General features: G+C 41.1%; 2 protein-coding genes across 2 annotated transcripts in view; one reads left to right on the forward strand and one right to left on the reverse strand.

Annotated features, from left to right (window-relative positions):
- The window catches only part of IL1RAPL2 (interleukin 1 receptor accessory protein like 2), a 427,562-nt gene extending 405,035 nt beyond the window's left edge, over positions 1–22,527 (reverse strand). The window contains exon 1 of the mRNA XM_081125734.1: positions 22,260–22,527. Coding sequence (XP_080981860.1) covers positions 22,260–22,492 — 233 coding nt within the window. The 5' untranslated portion in view covers positions 22,493–22,527. The remainder of the gene's footprint in view (positions 1–22,259) is intronic.
- On the forward strand, positions 2,095–3,348 carry TEX13A (testis expressed 13A; the record flags this gene model as incomplete). The annotated part of the gene is made up of 3 exons (XM_081126331.1): positions 2,095–2,553; positions 2,654–2,741; positions 3,077–3,348. 3 exons carry the CDS (start codon positions 2,095–2,097, stop codon positions 3,346–3,348), a joined length of 819 nt encoding a protein of 272 aa, XP_080982457.1.
- Positions 22,528–22,981: the final 454 nt, after the last annotated feature.

A 22,981-nucleotide genomic window follows, 5' to 3' on the forward strand; every position in this document is an offset into this window, starting at 1 on the left:
AAGGCCAGCATTACCCTTAATACCTAAAACCAAGACATTACGAAAAAAAACCAAAACTATAGCTCAATATCTCTCATGAACATAAATGCAAAATCCCCAACAAAATAGTAACAAATCATGTCTAGTAATGAATGAAAATAATTATGTACTATAACCAAGTGGGATTTATCCCAAGTATGGAAGGCTGGCTCGATATTGAAAAATCAATTAATGCAATCCATCACATCAACAGGCTAAAAAAGAAAAATCACAGGATATCAGTAGATACAGAAAAAGCACTTTACAAAATCCAACACTCATTCATGGTAAAAACTCTCAGTAAACTATGAATACAGAGGAAATGGCTCAACTTGATAAAGAATAGGTACCAAAAGCCTACAGGTAACATCACACTTAGTGGTGAGAAACTAGAAGCTTTCTCACTGGAATCAGGAATAAGGCAAGGCAATCCCCTCTCACCACTCCTTTTCAGCATCATACTGGAAGTATTAGCTAATGCAATAGGTAAGAAAATGAAATAAAAGATATACAGATTCAGAAGGAAGAAATAAAACCATCTTTGTTCACAAATAACATGATTGTCTATGTAGAAAACCTGAACGCACTGACTATATATATATATATATATATATATATAGAGAGAGAGAGAGAGAGAGAGAGAGAGAGAGCGCGAGCGCGCAAGGTTGCAGGACATCAAATTACTACACAAAAATCAAATGATTTGCAGCATTATTTGCAATAGTGACAAGGAGAAATGGGTGAACTGGTTTTAATTTTTTTTTTTAAATAAATTAAGTAAAAAAGGAAAAGAAAGTTTCCTGTATTAGAAACTTATATTAGAATTGAGGGGTGTGTGTAACAGGAGCTACAGAAAAATTTTCCAGGGGTGGCACCAGAAGTGACTGAGAGGTCAAGCTGTTTCCTTTCCTAGGACATTCACATCTGGGAGAGGCCCATCTCCGGGCATGGGACAAACCATTATGGCAGGGTGCTGGCTCTTTCCGAACTTAATTACAACTGCCTCATTCAGTCCTTATTGTAAGCCGTAGATAGACGCGGAGATTCCGTTATAGCACAAGGTCATATAGTAAGTGGCAAAGTAGGGCTCAACCTGGGGTCGGTCTGGTTTATCCCATAAGCTTCAGGAAGCCATTGGAGGTTTAAAGAGACATGACCACCCCTCTGATGACAACGGAGGACAGGAGACAGCGCTGGAGGTGCAGGGGAGAAATGGCCGGGAGTGCGGACAGGGGCTGGACTAGACGGTGCGGGCTGTGGAAGGAGGCCGATTCGATATAGTCTCAGGGATACATAGGGCAAGGATTTATGACCATTTAGAGTGACTACTGTGCTCAGTCCCGGGTCAGTAGGGGATTGGGCTGTTCTCTGGCCCCGCCCTCCTCCCCCAGGGGGAACCTGAGGTCACAGAGAGGGAGGGGCTCTTTCCTGTTCTAGAACATTCCATCTCCAGGAGGAGAGCGCCCCCTCACACTTCCTCACCCACCATGGGACAAACCATTGTGGTGGTGAGAGGGGGTGAGATTTTTTTATACTTGATTACAAGCGCTGTGCATTCTTGGATCTAAGTCCTTTCTGACCACTCCTGTTTCTTCCACCTTCAGGAGCTCTCAACACTGTAGCGGGTCCCCCGATGTCCCGGGGGTGAGTGGGAAGGACCTTCCTGGCGCATTCGCTCCCACCCTTGCTGTCTCTGGAAGTTGGAACAGTCCTGGGGTATAAGACCTCGGGGTGGCGCTCAGGCTTTCTTTTCCCCCCGGCGCCATTGAAAAGAGAGGTACCCTTTGTCTTTGGGTTTCGGGGTGGTAGGCGGCAGTGGTGCGGGGCATGGTCAGCGGGCGTGTCCAGCGGGCATGGTCAGCACACACGTCCTCCGGAGCCCACCCGGAGAGGCGAAGCCTGGTGGGAGGTAGCCTGTGGGGCGGGGAGAAGGTCTGAGGAGGGCAAGCGGATGGGAGGAGGCTGGGGGGAGGGGCTGAAGGAAAGCGGAGGCCCTCACGGTCCCTAAGGGACTGAGGTGAGGACTAGTTGATTGATCCCTGCAGAGCCACCCTGCCCCCAAGGCCCTCCGCCATCATGGCCTTGAGACCCGACGACCCCTCTGGTGGGTTCCGGCATAGCAATGTGGTGGCCTTCATCAACGAGAAAATGGCCGGAGACACAAAAGGCCCTGAGTTCTACGTGGAGAATATGTCCCGTTCCTGGGTGGAGGTAGAAGACAAGCTCGGGGCCATCCTGGAGAGCAGCGCAATGACCAGCGAGGCCAAAGAGGCCTGCGCCTGGGGTAGCCTGGCCCTGGGCATTCGCTCTGCCCACAGGCAGGGCCAGTTACACGCTTGCAGGGTGCAGTGGCTGCAAGACTTCACCAAACTGCACAAGTCGGCCTCCCAGGCCTTGGCCTCCAATATGAAGGAACTCACCGAGCAGCACGAGATGGAGCGCAAGGAGGCAGCCTGCCAGCTGCAGCTGACCCTGGCCAAACTGGCTGAGGTTCAGAAAGAGAAGGAACTGCTGAGATGGAAGCTTCTCCGGGCTGTAAGATTACCCCACTTCGTACTGCCCCGTGTGTCTTCCCTCCCTGTCCCTCCCCCCTCCACCCCTAGAAAATGCCTTAACCCTGCCCGCTTCTCTACAGGAGACATCATTTTCCTGGGAATTTTCTCAGAAGGCAGCAAAGGAGCCAGGCCTGGCTACTACCAGTGTGTTTGGGACAAAAGGAGCAGGTGAGGAGAAAGGCAAGGCAAGGCAAGGGGGGGGGGGGGGGGCTGCCCCTACTGGGACTGTAGGAGGAAGAGGAAGACAGAAGGATGGAGGGGGTGTAGGTGGCAGAGGCTGAAAAAAGCTGGGTGGAGGCCTCCTGTAACTTCGTGGAACTGTGGAGCAGAAAACACACACTTATGGCAGGCAGAGGCACGGACATCTCAGATCAGTGGAAACAGCCATGCTTAATTTTTCTGGGTTTCTGAAACCTAGGTCCACAGTCTCACAAGCAGCCGTTCTTGTCTAGCTGCCTGTGCCATTCACGTACCAATTCTAATGTCCCTTATTCCCTTCCCAGAAGCACCCACACCATCCCCATCAGGGGCAGCCTTCACAGCAGGAGCTCCATCTCAGGCTGCCTACTGGGGACCCTTTGCTGTGGATGCCCAGGGAAAAGACCCCCAAGAACCTCAAAGAGAAAAGAGCGCCTTTGAGCCCCAACAGCTGAGAAGATCTCCAGCATCTGGCAGGACCGAAGATTGGAACTGCCTTTGGTGTGACCCTGTGAATTTCCCAGGGAGGGAAATTTGCTACCACTGTGGGAAAGGCATCTGGTTACAGAACCCTTAAATTCAGAAATGTGAAATACAACAGAAACATATCCCAAAGGGATATCAATTTTCAGAGTGGGGGAGGTGGGGGGAGGGGCTGTGTTGAGTGGGGGGAAGTGGATAACTGGGAGAATGGGACTAGGGGAGTTGGCGGGAGGCATGGTGGGAGGTGGGAGAGATGTTTTGATGATATTCTTAGTGTTCCAGAGCATAAGTATTCGACATTCCAGAAGTGCTGTTTGTTTGTTTGCATCTCTTCCTCACCCTAGTATCTGAGGAACCTGGGTACCCATACCCCTTGCCCTCCTACCTAGGCTCTAGATTATTGCAGCAGGAATGGACATTTGACCCATCCTGAGCCAAACAGATTCTCACTAGAGAATCAGAAGCAGATTCCATAGGCAGGATGGTGTTGGGCAGTGAAGCAGTAGTTCAGTTGGAGTTGGGGCCAAGATCAGAACCATGGCACGGAGGCCTCAGTCAAGGCCTGGCCCTGGGTAAGGGAAAAGCAGAGCCATGCCTTTTACAGAGGCTAAGTGTCTTTTAGAGGACACCATTATGATGTCCCAGAGAACAGAGAAGCAGAGAAGCATTGATCCTCTGACCCCAGAGATAAGAGAGTGAAGGCCCAACCACTTTTCCACTTCCTGCAATTGTGTTGTATAAAAATCCACTCTACCCAGATCCCCTTTTCTTTAAGCTAACTCGAGTGGGTTCCTGTTCTGGGGAACCAGATTATTTCCAAGTCAGAAATTGGCACCAGAAGAGCAGTTTCAAACCACAGACAGTCAAAGAAAATGTCAGAACTGGCCAGGGAGGTGCCTCGGAGTAATGGGTAATTGGGATACCTGCTCCCCAAGAGTATTCAGGAATGAACTGGACAAGAAGCTTGTCCATGTTCTGAGTGAGTTATATCAGAAGAAACGATCAAAACAGGCCTGGGGTTAACCCTGGGCTTACAACAGCAGAGATTTGCCACCCCTAAGGGAATCCCTCAGGGCTGTCTACAGAGGACACCATACCAGCTGCAGTCCAGGACTGCTATGGCTGTTCAGCCCCATGACAAGAGAATCCTCTGCAGCCCCAGTGGGCAGAACTGGGGACGATCAAATCTGAACATGTAATGAAAGCCACTGCCAAGGTGAGTCAGCAACTGCAGTGCACAGAGGTTTGCTGTTCTAGACCAATGACAAAAATATGGTGCCATGCTGAGAGATCCTTTCCCCCAACCCACCACCAGGATAAATGTGGGAAGGGAATCTGGGTACAAAGTGCTCAGTGAATTCAGAAATTTGGAATAGAACATATCTCAATGGGAAGTCAATTTCCAGAGAGGGGGTGAGTAGAGAAAGGGGGTGGAGGAGGATGGTCTGCATCTCCTTGACAACGAGCTTTGTTGAGAAAGACTAAATGCATAGTTTTGCCCACAGGTGGAAGGATGGTGAAGAGTCACACCAGACTGAAACAACTGATGGATCCCATGACATTGCCAGTGGACTGTGAACCTAGAGATGGAAGCTGTCACAACCCTGGAACATCTCTGCAGCAGCTGGATGTGACTTTGGGTTGTGTCCTTTTGGGGGCAGATGTGGATAATCCTTATCTGGATTTAGGGCTAGATCCCTAGCTAGTTATTAAAGGGCGTATATTTGTCTGAAGTGTCCTTGGGCATGCTTATATCTTTCTAGGGCAGGATTTCCTAACCTCAGCACTTTTGGGGCTAGATATTTTGTCTCAGTGGGCTGTCCTGTGCGGTTAGGATGTTTAGCAGACTCCGTAGCTTCTGTTCACTAGATGCCATCCTATGTTGGGAACCAAGGAGGCAATAATACAATTAGGAACAGTCAGAAGAGGGGAAGAATTAGAAGAAGAGTCATGGAGGCCGAGAGGGAAGACAGTTGTAAGGGGAGGATGTTCAGCTGTGCCTGGGGATGGAGGGGAGCTCCTAAGTGTTCATTGGGTCTGACATGCACTTTTTAAAAATATATTTTTATTGCTTGCCTGGCGTTGCTCAGTGGTTGAGCATAGACATAGGATCTAGGAGATGGTGTTTTCAATTACCAGTCAGGGCACATGCCTGGGTTGGGGGCTCTCTAATCATTGATGTTTCTCTTTCTTTCCTTTCCTCTCTCTGAAATCAATAAAGACATGTTTAAATATATATATTTTTATTGATTTCAGAGAGAGGAAGGGAGAGAGAAATATCAATGATAAGAGAATCATTGATCGGCTGCCTCCTGCAAGCCTTCCCCCCTACTGGGTATTGAGCCCCCAACCCAGGCATATGTCCTGACTGGGAATTGAACCATGACTTCCAGGTTCATGTGTGGACACTCAACCACTGAGCCCCATTGGCTGGGCTGCCATGCACTTTAGATTTTTGAGCAGATCTGTGCAGGGGAGGGGCAGAATTCAAACTGCAAGGACTGAGGAGTGAGCAGGACATGCAGTCAGTGAGAGGGGTTATTTCTTCAAAGACTTCTTGCTATGAAGGGAAGGAATGAAGTGGAATAAACAGCTGAGAGGGGGTTCTTTTGAATATGGGAGAAACTGGAGCCATGGGGAAGGAGATACCTGAAAAAAGCTTGAAAATGTAAGAAATATGTAAAAGAATGCGATAGACCATCCATACTGTATTGAATGCATGCTCATTATATTGTTCAATGAGGGGGGAAAAGTCATATGACAAGATCCCTTTTGTTTTTTAAAACAAAATACCCCTTTTTTGTGTGTATATGATACATAGATATATAGATTTATGTGTGCTCTATGTTACGGTGTTATGTTTGAGTAAGCATATAAAAATGTCTGGTAAAACTTTCCCCCCCCCCCCAGAAAAATGGAATAGGGTAGGGGCAGTAAGGTAGAAAAGGCTTTTGTTCATTTATATACTTCTGTGTTGTAAAAGTAAAAAATATATATTATATAAGTGAAGTGAATGTACTGCCTTAGGTAGGTTTGGAAAGGCAACCTCTTCCTTTCAGACAGGAGCAGAGGAGAGCAGGCACTGACCTGTTTGGCAAAGGGATGGGAAACCAAGAGGGCTCCTGCCTGTGTGTACCTTCAACAAGTCACCAGAGAATAAGTGAGGACAGAAGGTCAGGGTGGGAGTGGATACTTCTGGGCAGTGACCCATTCAGGAATAACTGTTGGAGTGGGGAGAGTAAAGGATCATCAAGCTGCACAGAGGACCCAATTTGGATAGGGACCATCTAAAAGAAAACCCAAGGGGAGGGCAGGAAGATGATTAGTTCTAGGAGGGGTATCAGGCACAAATCTCTGATGTTACAGCTTGTTTTCATAACTTTTTTTTCAGTAATGGATTCAGTCAGTTTCTTTGGATTTGGGTTTGGATTTTATATTTGGTAGAGTTAAAGAAAGATATTGGCACTTTCATGATTTCATGTGTTACACCCGCTTTAATGTTTTTTAACTGTAAATCCACAGGAAAGGATTTAATATACAAATTAATTCCACTGCTATCACTACCCACAACAAACCCAACAGAGGTGATATGACCTGGCCTTTGAGTCCTTGGCCTAGCATGCTTAGTGAGATAGACATTTAAAGAGTAAGACGGCTTTAAAAACGATGTTACTGGAAGACCCAGCACTAATGGGTAAGGAAAGGGAATAGAAATTTCACAGGGGCCAATGTCTTGGTCAAAATCAGTGATTTTTATCTCTAGAAAAAAGTGGCAGTGATCCTCTGTGGGCTTGCCATTTGAGAGAAGAGCAAGAAAAGTAGTGAAAGGGAATTACCAGGGAAGGAGCCTCTGTTGACCTCCCTGTTTCTAATGACCTATCTACACACTGGAAAGTCAAACTTGGCTACACCTGTCTCTAAAGAAAAATTAACTAAAGCCATATTTTATTTAGAAACAACAATGCTTTTTGATCTTTGCTTTAGGTGATGAGGGATCAAAGTCAAAAGTTTGCTGGAGAGTTTGTACAAAGACATTACCTAATAGGAAACTTCCCTAAATGCCTTAAAAATCAGAATTTTCTGTGGCTTTGCATCCTGCTGTAAAATACTGGTCTTCCCGGCATCATTCTTTACACTGTCATCTCACAATAAATGCCTTTTTGCTATCTATTTCTGTTTCCATTGGTAAAACTTAACCTATTAGAAAAAAGGATTCACGTGACCGAATTAAAAATCTTCAGAACCGCCCGGCCGGGCAGGACTCAGCAGTTGAGCGTCGACCTAAGATCCACGCGATTGGGGTTTGATTCCCGGTCAGGGCACAGGTCCGGGTTGCGGGCTCGATCCCCAGTGGGGGGCGTGTAGGAGGCGGCTGGTCGGTGACACTCTCATCACTGATGTTTCTATCTCTCTCTCCCTCTCCTTTCCTCTCTCTGAAATCAATAAAGATATATTTAAAAAGAAGAAAAAAAATCATTTAAAAATCTTCAGAACCCAGTGATCTGAGGGTTACAGTAACTAAGTCAGCAACCAACCTTTACGGGAAGTCTGCTCTATGTGGGTGTGAAGTATGGGAGGGGGTAGTCGGGGTAAGTTTTAGACCCAGTAAAAAAAAAAAGAGAGAATGATATATATATATATAGAGAGAGAGAGAGAGAGAGAGAGGGAGAGAGAGATCCTGCCTGAGGGTAAAAGATGAATGTAGGTACGAAATATGGTCAGATCCCTCTCTTTTATGGGGAATCAGAGGAAGGCATTGGGAGTGAGCAGGGTAATGGGACTGAAAAATTTTTTTAAATGCATGTGGCACCTCTATACCCAGATAAGTGTATATTACCTTAGTGTTGAAGAGTACAATCTAGTCTGGAAATGAGTATGTGTTGATTAATGTTAACCTGGGTCTTGCTTTAATGAGATCAAGGCTCTGGGGTGGAACTACACATCACCCTCCTTAGATTTATCTGTTTCACAGCCATAGATAAAGACTGTACCTACCAAACCTTGACCAGCTATCTTGCCAAGGTGGATCCCTCTTCACAGTGGTCAGAGAATGGGGATGGCTCTGTGTGAATTCATCCCCATTTCTGAGAAAACAACTTGGAGTGCATGTTCTGATTGACAACACTGAAGCCAGCAGCATTCCCTTTCATCAGGTCATTGGGGAGAAAGAGGGACATCTGTAATATTTTAAACAAAAATAAAATTTAAAAATAAAATAAGGATAGAGTCACAGAATGGAATTTACCCACTTTAAACCTACATTTTCTCCATGGAAGCATCATTTGCTAAAATGCATGCACGTTAAAGTGCTCATTAGTTATATCTTTTAGCTTTTCTAAAAATTGGTAAATGTCTTAAAGCCTCATGCTCCAAAACTGTATCTGAAACCTCCATAAAGCAAAGGTTAGTTGTCATTAGGTTCACATTCAGAAAAAAGTTCTTGATAAACCCAGGTTCCAGCCAAACTGACCTTCCTATTTTTCTCTATGCATAGCCTATATTTCACTCCCTCCTTTCCCTTGACCACTGTTGCATTTGCCTGGGGAAGACCTCTACTATTGTCACATGTTTAGATCCCCAAGAACCATCTCAAACACCCCTAAATTAAAAGCTATTTTTCCTTACTCTCTACTGTGCTATTACTTTACCTTTCTTACAGCATTTTTCACCTCCTCTCACATATGATGGAATAAAAGACACTAAGTGCTAACAACTTTCCCCTTCTCCTTGCCCTCTAAAGATTATCCTTTTTTTGGCTGCATGGGTGTCTCCAAATACAGCAACTTTACAGAGATTCTTAGTATGCCAGATCAGTTCCTGGACTTTTACTGTGCAGAATAGGTGTAATGTGCAGAAAGAGCTGAAAATTGCAAGGAGCAATGCTAGTTTAATGAAATTACATTGGAAAGGGGAGCAAGAGCTTCTTGTAAGAAAAAAGTGATAGAGGATGAAAAGGACAAAAGGGGAAACACTTTCAGGGGATGCATTCCAGGGTGAGGTGGTTACTTGGGAATGAGAATGAGGAGTGATGAGAGAGGCTTGTGGGCAGCTGCAGGGTGTAAGATTTATTGAAGGTACGTTTTACATGTTGCTAGGGGTTACAAATTGACTCCCCCTTGATGTCTTTCAAAGGACTAGAGTAAATACTTAAATATCCAAAGTTTAAAAATTATGTTTAGTTGCTAGACTGTTTCCTAGGATACATTTCTATGTTGAAGCACATGGGACCCTGTCTTTTATTTTAAGTTACATTTGTTTGACTATATTTTGTATACATGCCCTAATTCCCCTTTTAATCTGTTAAAAGGCAGGAGTCTTGTCTTTTGCTTTTGCTTTCTGGCTTAACTTTCAGAGTAGGTGTTCAATAAATACTTGTTAAGTGAATAATACCGGAGACCTAAAATGATACAGACTCAAAAATACCCTTTTATAAAAAACAAACAACACAACTAAAACAGTAGTTAGGAAGGAATGTGCGCTTATTTTTCTACCACTATGAAGTATTTCAACTCTAAGTTAGTGGAGGGAAGGGGTTTCATGTAACAAGTTTTTAAAAACAATAACCATACAGCCCTGACCGGTGTGGGTCAGTGGTTAGGGCTTCGTCCTGTGAACTGGAGGGTTGCGGGTTTGATTCTTGGTCAGGGCACATACCCAGTTTACAGGTTCGATCCCCAGTCAGGGCTCATACAGGAGGCAACCAGACTGATGTTTCTCTCTCTCTCCCTCTTCCTTCCTCTCTCTCTAGAATCAATGGGGAAAAATAAAACAAAACATATCCTCTGGTAAGAATTAACAACAACAAAAAGATAACCATACATCTATGACACCCAATTATATTCTTTCTAGCATTTTGTCATTTACTGATGTATATGCTTCTCTAATTGATTCATCATGAGTTTTATATCTTGGAGGTTTGGGAGTCAGAATAAATAGACAAAAACAGCCAGTTAAAGATATACCTCCAAGTTTCCTCCATCTCTTTTCTTTGATAGAAAACAACTTTTAAGCACTTCTGCATAATTTTTGGAAACTGGTGAATGATCACAAAGGGTTTCAAATTTTGTAAGACAGTCCGATTGTGTGAAAATTCCTGCTTTAACTTGATCTTCCCTTGTCATGAACTTAGAATTTCTATTTTACTGTCCTCTGTTGCCCATCTTAATAAAAAGAATTCCATCCTCATCACCAGACAATATTATACACTGTGGAAAGTGAAACAGACAGAATCACTGAAATTTATACAGGCAGGCATTAACCATATCTCATTTGTTGTGATATACAGACACAGATACCTATGAAGAACAGTAAAAATGGGTAATAAATGAAAAGAAAGAGAAAACTGATTATGTGCATCGCTAGATATACCTGGGTCCAAAGCTCAGTTCCATCATTTACTAGCCATCTATCACTGGGCAAATTCTTTAATCTCTATGAGTACTAGTTTTATTATCTTCAATAATATGACCTATCTCAGGGTTATTTTGAGGATTATCACAATGCTTGTCATATAATAAGAGCTGAAAAATCAGAGCTAGTAGGAATGGTGGTGGTGGTAAAAAAAGTAATAAGAGAATATGTTGAGTGCTTACTCTATGTCAGCATTGGTGCTCAGCGCTTGTCAGCATTCCCTGAAGTGGACAATATTTTCCTTGTTCCTCTCTAAGTCTTCTATTATTAGTTAATACCACCATAATTCATTCAAACACTTAAGTTAAAAACGTGTCATCCTTTATTCAATTTCATTTCTTTTTTAAAATATGTTTTTATTGATTTCAGAGAGAGGAAGGGTGAGAGAGAGAGAGAGAGAGAGAGAGAGAGAGAGAGAGAGAGAGAGAGAGAGGAAGAGAAACATCAATGATGAGAGTCATTGACCACTGCCTCCTGCAAGCCTCCTACTGGGGATTAAGCCCGAAACCCGGGCATGTGCCCTGACCGGGAATCGAACAATGACCTCTTAGTTCCTGGGTCGATGCTCAACCACTGAGCCATGACAGCCAGGCTTCTCTCATTTATTAAATCCAGTGTATCTGTATATCATGTTAGCTCATCCTTCAATACATATCTGGGACTCATCCATTTCTCCCCATCTCCACAGCTATTACCCCAATCCAAGCCTACTATCACATAGCTCCTCAAATAATACAATTGCTTCCTGACTTGGTCTCCTTGCTTGCCTCCCTGCAATCCACTCTCACCAGGGCAGCCAGGGTGATCTTTTTTAAGTGAAAATCTGATCATGTTACTCCCCAGTTTAAAACAATCAGCCCGGCCCGTGGCTCAGCGGTTGAGAGTTGACCTAGGATCCAGGCGATCGGGGTTCGATTCCCATTTAGGGCACATGCCTGAGTTGTGGGCTCGATCAATGACTCATCATTGGTGTTTCTATCTCTCTCCCTCTCCTTTCCTCTTTCTGAAATCAATAAAGATATATTAAAAATATATATTTTAAAAAAATAAAAATAAAAAATAAAAAACAATCAGACAAATACAATACTCTCCTTTTGGCTCTGACTACTAATAAAAAATTGACTCCTTATCCTGGCCTGCAATACTCAACAGTATCTGGCCTCTGCGTGCCTCACCAGTTTCATCCAGTACCAATTTCCTTCCACTCACTGTACTCCATCCAGACTGGCCTTCTTTAGCTTCCTTGACTATAAACAAGCCTGTTCTTGTTTCATGACCTTTGCACTAGTTCACTAACAGGAACACTGTTCCTGTACATCTCCATAAGGCTGGTTCCCTTCTGTCATGCAGGTCTCACCTTATAAATCTCTTTCTCTCGGAGGCACTTCTTGACCACTCAACCAAAATGGCCTCCCAGTCACTCCTACTACATGACCCTTTTTTTATTCTCACCATAAGAATTATCCAATGTTTCCTTGTAAATGTATTTGTTATTTGTTTACTTCCCCCCCCCCCACTCTAGAAGGTAAGTTCCAGGAGGGTAGGAACTTTAATCTGTCTTGTTCATTGCTATATTCAAAACACCTAAAGCAAGTGTTCAAAATATCTAAAGATGAATTAACGAATCTTCATTTTCCAGACGAATAAAGCAAGGCACAGGTTATGCAGCTGTAATACACCATTAATCCCTGGGTGAATGTTGGAATCAGAACCTAGGAGTTTAGAGTTGACAAACTGTGAGTCTACTGGTTGAATCTGAGTAGGGACATTTTTGAGAGGGGGCCCAGAAAATTTAAAAATTTGGGAAATTTTACACAAATGTTTAGATTTCAGGTTTTTCATTTATTTTACTGAATATTTTATTTTTTATTGAATTTATTGGGGCAACATTGGTTAAGAAAGTTATATATGTTTCAGGGGAGCAATTCTGAAATACACCACCTGTACAATGTACTGTGTGTTCACCACTCCGAGTCAAGTCTCCTTCTATTACTATTTGTCCCCCCTTTACCCTCTCTTTCCTACTTCCCTCTTTCCCTCTGGTAATCACTATACTGATGTCTATTTATGAGGGTTTGTGTTTTTGCTTGATCCCCAAATCAGAAGATCTAACAATATTGGTCAATATTTCTCTATAGTAACAATAATTTGGATCTGTCAGGTGGCTGCCTGACTTTAACTTGGGCATAGCTCATTCATTCATTCAATAATTATTTATTCAGCATCTACTATGTGTCATACTTTGTTCTAGATCCTTGAGATATATCAGTGAACAAAAAAAGGCAAAGATCCTGTCTTAAAAAAAAAAAAAGAAAAGAAAAAAAAAAGGCCTGGCTGGTGTGACTCAGTGGTTAGAGCGTCGGACTGCACACTGAAGGGTCAAGAATTGGATTCCCAATTAAGGGCACGTACCTGGGTTGTGGGTTCTCTCCCTGCCCCCAGTCATGGCATGTGCGGGAGGCAGGCAACCTCTTTCATGTTTCTCTCTCTCCCTCCTTCACTCCCTCCCTTTCACTCTCTGAAAAGCAATGAAAAAATATATATATCCTCAAGTGAGGATTAACAAAAAAAAAAAAAAAAAAAAAGATCCTGTCCTTGAGCTAAGTATGATAAAAAAGTAAATTATGTGTATCATAAAAGGTGGTCATTGCTATGGAAAAAGAAAACTTCGAGCAAGGTAAAAAGTGTCAAGAGTATGGAGAATGGGGACTAAGTGGAAGAGAATCTTAAGATTATAACTAAGATAATCACGGAAGACCCATTGATAAGGTTTAAATACAGGAAATTGTAGAATTGATGGAAATGAGGGAGTTAGTCATACAGATACAGGAGGAAAGCATTCCAGACAGAACAGCCAGCAAAGACCCCAAGGCTGGAGTCTACCTGTCATGCTTGAGAAACAGGAAGTAGGTCAGGGGGGCTGGAATACAGTGATGAAGGGAGAAAAGAAAGAGAAAGTAGTAGTAAGTCAGAGAGGTGCCTGGGTCTAAATCACATAGGGTCCTGTGAACCCTAGTAAGGAGTTGGCTTTTATTCCAAATGAAATGGGAAGCTACCAGAAGGTCCTGAGAAGAACAGAGACACATGTGACTTAGGTTTTTAAAAGACCAGTTGACTACAGGAACCAATTAGAAACATATTATAAAAAAGAGATGGTGCCTTGGACCAGAGTGGTAGCAGTAAGATGGAAGCCACACCCTGTGCAGTCCCCAAAATTTGAGGGAGTTAGGACCCTGTGGGATAGCCCCTTGATGAATGGGATGTGGGAGCTGACAGGTGAGTTCTCCATTTCTCCTCATGGATCAACTAGCTTGAAATACTGTCCCTCTTCCCCTGCCTCACTGCCCTTTTCCTTTACTCCTGTTTCCCTAGGATTACACTCCCAAATACACAATAGCTTTTGCCTCAGAGTTTGTTTTATAGGAAATCATTGTAAGATAGGAGAAAGATCAGGAGTTCAGTTTTGGACATAATGGTTTTGACACCAAGTGGAGATGCTGAAAAGTTTGTTGGATAAAAGAATCTGCATTTCATGAGCAAGATCTGGGCTGGAAGGTATACATTTTGGATTTATCAATGTATAGACAATATATAAAACTATAAGACAATAAACAGATCATAGAGTGAATGAGTGTGGCTAGAGATGAAAAAAATAAACCGCAAGGCAAGCCACAGTCCTCTCTAACAAGAAGTCAGGGGAAATATGAACCAGCAAAGTACTTCGGAATGGGTAACTGATGGAGTAGGAGGAAAGCTAGGAGAGTGTAGTTCTCTGGATGTAAGGTAAAGAACATATATCGAACAGAAGGGGGTTATCAACTGTGCCAAGTGCACTGATCAAGTAAAAGCAGAAGTAAAAATTGACCTGACCATTGCATTTAGCATTATTGAGGTCATGAGAGACTTTGATAAAGAGAAATTTTGGTGAGGTAGTGAAGGTAAAATTCTGATTGGAATGGGTTTGAGAATTATAGAGAGGAGGTCAAGATTGTGAGTTCAAACAGTTTATTTCAAGTAGTTTTGCTGCAAATGGGAACAAGGAAGTGAGGGCAGTGGCTGGCAAGAAGAATGAAGTCAAGAGGACTTAAAAATTTTTTTTTTCAGTTTTAAAAAATTTAATATGTCTTTTTTTTTATTTCAGAGAGAGAAAGGTGGAGAGAGAGAGAGAGATAGAAACATCAATGATGAGACAGTCATTGATTGGCTGCCTTCTGCACGCCCCCCACTGGGGATCGAGCCTGCAACCCAGGCATGTGCCCTGACCAGGAATTGAACCAGGATCTCCTGGATCCTATTTTGATGCTCAACCTCTGAGCCACGCCAGCCGGGCAAGAGAACATTTTTTTAGATGGTATAAATATTGACCTGTGTGTATGCTGATGGAAATAATCCAGTAGAAATAGAAAAATCCCATCATGATACAGGAGAGAGGTGGGAGAATTGCTCAGGTGAGATATCCTTAAGTAGGCCGATAAGGATAGGATCTAGTGCACAAGTGAAGTGATTTGCCTTCTACTGGAGCAAGACGGGTCCATGAACAGTAACAAACTTGGAGGCAGAGTATGTAAATACAGATGCCAGTAGGCAGGTAGATGTTCTCTCTTAATTGCTTCTGTTTTTTTTCTAGTAAAATGGGAAGCAGGGGAGGAGATGTTAGAAATTTCAGAAGAGCAGACACGTGAAATAGTTAACTAGGGAGACAGGAAACTGAATGGACTAAGAATATGTAGTAAGTCTACTTTGCAGCATTAAGGATACATTTAAGGCCCATGCTGATGAACTTAAAGTGAGACCAGTTAACATTATTACATACAGGGGGTACCAAAAAAATGTATACACACTTTTTTTCTGACAGCTCAATTGATGTTTTTTTTGGTGTTTTTGTTGTTGTTTTTTTTGTTTGTTTTTTTCAGATTTAACCCATTGGAATTAATAATAATGCAAAGTGTGTATACATTTTTTGGGTACCCTATATTCTCCTTCCATCAAGTTCAACTGTAAGAATGCAGGTATAATCATAGATGGAGGTTGGGTTTATTTTATTTTATTTTATTTATTTTATTTTATTATTTTATTTTATTTTATTTTATTTTTATTTTAATCCTCACCAGAGGATATTTTTCCCATTGCTTTTCAGAGAGATTGGAAGGGAGAGGGGTGGTCCAGGAATCCAGCCTGCAACCTAGGTACATGCCCTTGGCTGGAATCAAATCCAGAACCCTTTAATCCATGGGCTGACACTATAACCACTGAGCCAAACTGGCTAGGGCAAGGTTGGGTTTAAACAGTGTTGTGGTTTTCATAAATGAGTAAAATTAAGGGAAAAAGGGTCAAGAAAATCAAGAGGGCATATATGGGGGTGATTAAAATGATTGATTATGGAATTTAAACTATGCTAGGTGAGAAGAAAGCAAAATGCACTGAAAAAAATTGTGGGATCAATGAGCTACAACTCTGTGGGGTCAATAGATTATTGGAACTGGGGTATAGAAACTAAGCTAGAGGTGGTGGCAAGAGTAGAATACATGAAAATAGATTACAGAGCAATTGCTAAAGTCTCCAATACTCCAAATGTTTCTGATGGCCTGCCACAATCATTTTATTATATTCTTGGCCCCTGAAAATATTTTGAATTTGTAACTCTTGCAATAGGCTAAAACCTAGATATGAGCAAAAGAATCATATTACAGAAAGTCACTGAAGTTTATATAATATATATAAATATCAGTATTAGCTAGCTCACCAGTGATTAATTGAAATCAATTCTTGTTTTATGATTATCAAATATAACCCATTAATTCTTACAAAGCAAGTAACTGCTAACTGGCTAAACTGTAAATAACTGCTTCCTTCCAATAAACAAACTGAATGGAGTTTAAATTACATAGTTATGGTACCATAGAATGATTATATTTCTGAGTATTATATAGCTAGTATATAACAGTATGGCTATATTTCTAAACATTACAGCATAGAAAATTCACTATTAATGAAGTGAAAATAGATTACATTTGCCACTACTTTGCTATTTAAGTAACATAATTTTATAAACAAGTAGATTATTAAATTTTGGAGGTTTACAAAATAAACTTTTCAGGTTATATCTGTGTTTCTTTATACATAATCCCTACAAAAATTAGTAAATTAGGGATTCTCACTTATAACCAAAATTTGGTAGAAAAAAATAATTAATTACATCACGCTTTAGCCTGCACAGGCCAGAGAAGGCATTGTCGCTATCTCAAGACTCTGCTGTACAATCTTGATCTTTTCTGAAGTCAATTAATTCTATTAGATTCAGGTTCTCATTTTTCTTATCTGCTTTCCTGGAAATTGCTACCCAGGCAACCAACTTGTTGACTTCTAACTTTTCAAGGATCAATAGTTAAGTTGGAATTGAATTATAAGAAATGTTCACTGTCCTTGAAAATCTCTTGGTAACCATGGTGGGTAATAGAGTAGGAGGTTGGAAGGTGATAAAAGCTATTTCTTAGAGTCTTAGGAAGACTAGGACAATTACTTCTCTTTCTACAGGCGCAGGTTTCTTTGCAATATGCCATAAAGCAAATCCCATGGTACATGCTCAATGATTGTTTGTTAAATGAAATATAAAACTTGTTTAATATATGCTACATAGGCACTTATAGGTCAGGATCATTTAAGGGCCATTAAAACCAGGCAAAATTACTTTACACTTTACTTTTATTTTTTATTATGGAACATTTCAAACATACTCAGAAATAAAAAGAACAATATAATGAAGCCTCATGTACTCATTGTACAGATTCAATCATTAGTAACATGCTGCAGTTCTTATTTCAAATATCTCCACCTCCCTCAACTCTTCTGGTGATGTTTTTCTGGAGTAGGAATCACACAAATGTGATGAATAGCAAGGTAAAGGTCATGCCTCAGAGTTGATAAATGCCCTAAGGAACCCTTTAGAAAGAGTTAGTGAGGCATTCAGATTTTGAGAACCTTATTTACTTCAATGATTACTAAATACCAAAAATAGTCTGATTGTGTTCCCATTTAAGGAATTTCCTTTTTCTACCTACTTCATTGGAGAAGTGGTCATAACGGTTTTTGAACCTTTAACTGGTTCTCTGCACTTGAATATTGTGATCCCCAAACACACAGACTTCTACAGATGTTTAATTATACTTAATCATTACTTTCAATAACTGTGAATTCAATTCAGGGTCATATGAATATATCTATCTTCATCCACAGCTTAAGTCACCCCCTTATTCCAAGTTGTTGAAGTGATATGTGGCGTTTTGTCAAATAAGATTACTCTCATCATTTTTATCCTACCAATTGCCTCCATTGAAAAGATTCAGGTGGGAAGAGAGGGGCTGGAACTGCCTCTCAAAATATGACTCACTTGTCCACCATTTCTCTATTACTAACTCACTAACATGTTGAAAAGTTCAACTAATCACTCTTGAGGCTGGCCAAAGAAAAACAAAAATATGATTAATTGGCTACTGAAAGGTCACAAACAGTAAGCGTTTCTTGAAATGATTCAAATGGGTGGAGAATATTACTAAATATATCTGCATTTTTAAGCAAACAAAAATCAATAGAGTAATTTTAATGAGGTTCATGAAGCATATAAAAATAATCCATGATTACCTTAAAGTGGTATCAAATTAGAGATTTTAGGTGGGTATAGATAGACATTGCCAAATTCAGAGCCTTTTACATTGTAAATGCACTCTCTTGGCAATGGCATAAAATCACCTATATGGACTGACTTTCTCACTTGGCACATATTTGGAATCAGTGGCCACTACTAAATCTGAAAAACATGTTTATTATTCACACACAAATGCTACCTACTTATGTTAGTATGGAAGAAATTTCTATATGTCTGCATTGACAAAACACTGTTGCTTCCTTCAGAACAGTGGTTCCCCAACTTTTTTCCTTATCAAGGCACGTATGAGGGATACTATTCAAAATTTCACCCACAAGTCCCAGCCCCAGTTACAAAGACGCGTTGTATGAATAAAATAGATCACCAGGTATATTTAATTAAGCCTCTGCTCAGTGGAATATCATCCCTTTTTCTTCTATTGATCTAGATGTGAGTTGAGAACCACTGACTTAGGTGGTTTCTACAATAGACACAAACACAGTCAACTGATATGTACTTGAACAAGAGGGCTACCTCCAGGAAAGGATTTCAAGGGCATTGAGAAATTCCACTTCTGTATGGAATAATACACTGCTTTGCTTAAAAGTAAATAGACTGTCAGCTGAGAGTACCTAAAAGCAGCCACACCCCAGAAGCAACAAGAATACCTAGCACCCAAATAGTGGTTTCTCTATTAAAAGGAATCAGGGCTCCTTGGGAAAATGGCTCATTCTAGGATTGGGGCAGGAAATAGACCAGATAAACCTGGAGTACCTTACAGCAGTAGAATATAAGGAAATGCTAAAAAACAAACAAAAAAACAATGATGAGGTTATGTCAAAGGGACAGATGCGCCAACTGAAAGAGCTCCCAATGGACAAAGGTGGAAGAATTTGAACCAGAAAATAAAGTAACATTGGATTATAACCCAATGTATAATATAAATATCCATAAGTCTATACTGATATAAACAAATAATTGAATAAATAAGTGACTTGGAGAGAAGAGACAAATATTTCATACAGAAGAATTCCAAATAATTTTATGTAGCTACTCCACCCTTAATGAGGTGGAGCATAAGTTTCTACTCCTTAAGTATGGGCTGTGAATAACTACTTTCTTCCAAAGAGGAGAGTACTAAAAAGGAGAAATAAAGAAGAGTAACTTTACAGTGGAGAAAGACACACACTACCTCCAGCTAGGTGATCAAGGTCAATACCAAGAGTGATAAGGTATATTGATACTGTGTACCCTTGATAGGAGGTGATGAGAATAATATTTTACCTCTTTGATCTTCCTCCTTTACAAAAGTTTATTACCCCAGTCTGACTGGGAAAAAAAAAATCAGATAAATCGTAATTGAGGAGTATTTTACAAAATTCCCAAACAGTACTACTCAAACTGTCAGGGTCATCAGAAACAAGGAAAGTCTAAGAAATTGCCACAGGTGGGTAAAGTGGGGGGGAATAGGGTGCATCTGTAATAGTGTCAACAATAAATAAATAAAAATAAAAATTTTTAAAACGAAGCTTAAGGAGGCCTGATAACTAAATGTAATATGGCATCTCAGATGGGATCCTGGAACAGAAATAGGGCATTAAGAAAATCTGAGGAGAAAGACAAGTATCACATGATCTCATTCATATGTGGAATCTGAAGAAAAAAGTAAACTGATGAACAAAATAGATCCAGAGACACAGAAGCATGGAACAGACTGAGGGATCTCAGAGGGAAGGTGGGGGTGGGGGGGAATGGGTAGGTGGGAAGAGATTAACCAAAGAATTTATATGCATGTGCGCATGACCCATGGACACAGACAATAGTGTGGTGAAGGCCTGGGCCGGGGGGGGGGGGGGGGTACGGTGCTGGGAAGAAGGAATCAATGGAGGAAAAAAGAGGACATCTGTAATACTTTCAACAATAAAGATAAATTAAGAAAATCAGAGGAAATTTTAATAAATAATAGACTTAAGTTAATAATAATGTACCATTTTGTATTCATTAATTGTAACAAATATCCCATAGTCATATAAGATGTTGCTAATAGGGGAAATGGGTATAGAATGTACGGGAACTTTCTGTACTATCTTTGCAATAATTTTGTAAATCTAAAACTGTTCTAAAATTTAAAGGTTTATTTAAAAGCAAATGAGGGCTTTTATTAGAGTATTTTTTGTAAGGGCAAAAATACTGGAAACAATGTATATGCACATGAGGAGGGAAATGGAAAATGATTGACTACATTGTGGTATCAAAAAATATCAAGCGATACAGACATATACTTAAAAGGATGAGTGAACACTCAGACTTCCACTATATACTTTTACTAATAAAAGTAAATGGACAGAAATATATAACTCTCCTTTTATTTCGTAAAACAATGAGGAGAAAATACTCAAGTACATATGGTCGTACACCTAAAAGAGTAGGAAGAATGTATACAAGGATACACATTGGATTGTTAACGTTGTTAGGAGTAGGGGAATGGGGTTAGAGAGAAGGGAAGGGAGGAGAGGTAGCAAGACTGGGAACATAAGCAGGGCAGAGAAAGTAAGCAATAATTAATTCAGTAATTCACAGTAAGTGTAGTATCTCTATATGGTGGACTGATGCTCTGCAAATAAAATTTAAAATTTTTGAAAACACAAGACAAAAAAAGTAAATGGAGTTGGGGAGGGAGAGAGTTTTATTTTGATAGGCAGGATTTAATGAGGGTGGGAGCTAGATAGTGGGTGAGCAGGAAAAGAGTAGCAGTACCCTAAAGAATATAGTGTCAGTCACTGAAGCTGAATTACACCCACTTACCAATTTTGCCAAGAGCTACCCAAGTAGGTGAAATATTGATTATCACTAAGGATGCGATCAGAATGATTTCCAGTTCTGCTGATATCCTGGGGTTTTGGGCCACCACAAACAAAGACTAAACTCAATATTTGTTTCCCTAACACTCCCTCCACATACATACAAAAGTGATTATTAGAGTACCAAGAAGGTTCTCTATTTATACACCACCATGTTCTTCTGGCCTTTTGAACAATGAGGCCTCACCAGGGCTTCCAAGTGCTTTTGATGAAGAGGTGACGTAGCTTTAGCATCAGACAAAGTCCACAGGAGACAAAAATAGGAAGGGTCTGCATTTCCAAGAAGGTAAAATCAAACAATAGAGTGCAGGTCACTGGTGAGCAAGCTCAGACTTCCAAAATGGCAGATTTGAAAAGTGGTTTAAAGGTCATCTCAGCTACCTACTTCAATACCTAATGCACTCTGTCTGAGATTGTAGATCCTAGATTTTAGCACTGGGGTGGAGGAGGAAGGAAATGCATATTGTGGAATCCCTAAGGATAAAATTTTGCTTTTCACTGTAAACTTCTTGCAAACAGGAATTGTATGTGAAATCTTCCCTGTATAGTACCTAAGAACTCAGGCTGACTGTGTTTACAGGGGTCCATGTTGAATAATTAGAAGCAGTAGACTCAAACTCACATTGCAGTTCTATGAAGAATCTCAACAATAGCTCACTGGCTAAAAAGTCTCCCAGAAGCACTTGAAGCCATTTTTCATCAATAGGCAAGGAGATACCTTGGCCTAAGTGATACTTAAGATTATTTTCATGGCCTGATATCAAGAACCATTGAGCCAACTGGCTCTATGCAAAGACTGTTAAGATAAGGTCCTGGGGCAGGGGTGGAGTTGGGGAAGAAATGAATCACAAAACTTTCTAAATTAAATGATCACATACAGTCAATGGGGATCACATTTTATGACAATTTTTATAAGAATTTGCAATCTAGTTCCAATAAATAATTAGAATTGAATTTACTGAAGCTCTTCATGCACTGAAACTTTTCAAAAACACACCTACTGCATAAAGTGAGGCACACCTGCACACACTTCAGCCCCAATCAAAAGACTACCAGCTATGGTATCAAGCAGTATTTTCATTCAGCACTCACCTCAAAACACAAGTGTAGAATCCACTGTCTTGTGCCTCAGCTGAGTGAAACCATATTGAATCTTCCTCTTTGCTCATCCTGACCTCTGAAAAGATGATGGGCTCTTCCAAATCACCCTTGTTTTTATACCACATAAGCCTGAGCCCAGTGCTCTGGGCCATGCTATAGTTGGTACGAATATAACTGTAGAAAAGCGCACATTTCACTCGGACTGGTTCACCGGCCAAAGCCATGTATGTCTTGAGATCCACTGACCAGTCAATGCATCCATCCACTGAAAGAAAACCAGATGAATCATGAGATACAGTGGCATTGTAGATAATAATGGCATGAGCAATAATCATTGCCAACATGTACTGAGGACATACTATGAGCCAGGCACATGTCAAGGGCTTTACGTAGATTACCTCATTCAGTCTTCCCAGGGGTCCTAGGAGGCAGACCAGTGTCTTCCTTAGACCTGGGAAAGCAGGATTCCTGCTCGAGCCCTGTGCCTTTGGAGTATTTCCAAGCCTTCTGCTTGGGGTTGACTAGATCCTTCAAGGAGCTCTAGCACTCATGCCTACGAGGTTTGCCTGGGGCCCCACGGCTAGATCCCAGCGACAGCAGAGTGTGAGACTGAATTGCTAGAATGACACTGACATGTTGATTTTAGTTGACTCAAATTGATTACAGAGACTGGAGACCCACAAAACAAATACTTCCACAGGGCCCCTGTCTTG

Source organism: Miniopterus schreibersii (genome assembly GCF_964146895.1).
Source record: "Miniopterus schreibersii genome assembly, chromosome: X".
Lineage (NCBI taxonomy): Eukaryota > Metazoa > Chordata > Mammalia > Chiroptera > Miniopteridae > Miniopterus > Miniopterus schreibersii.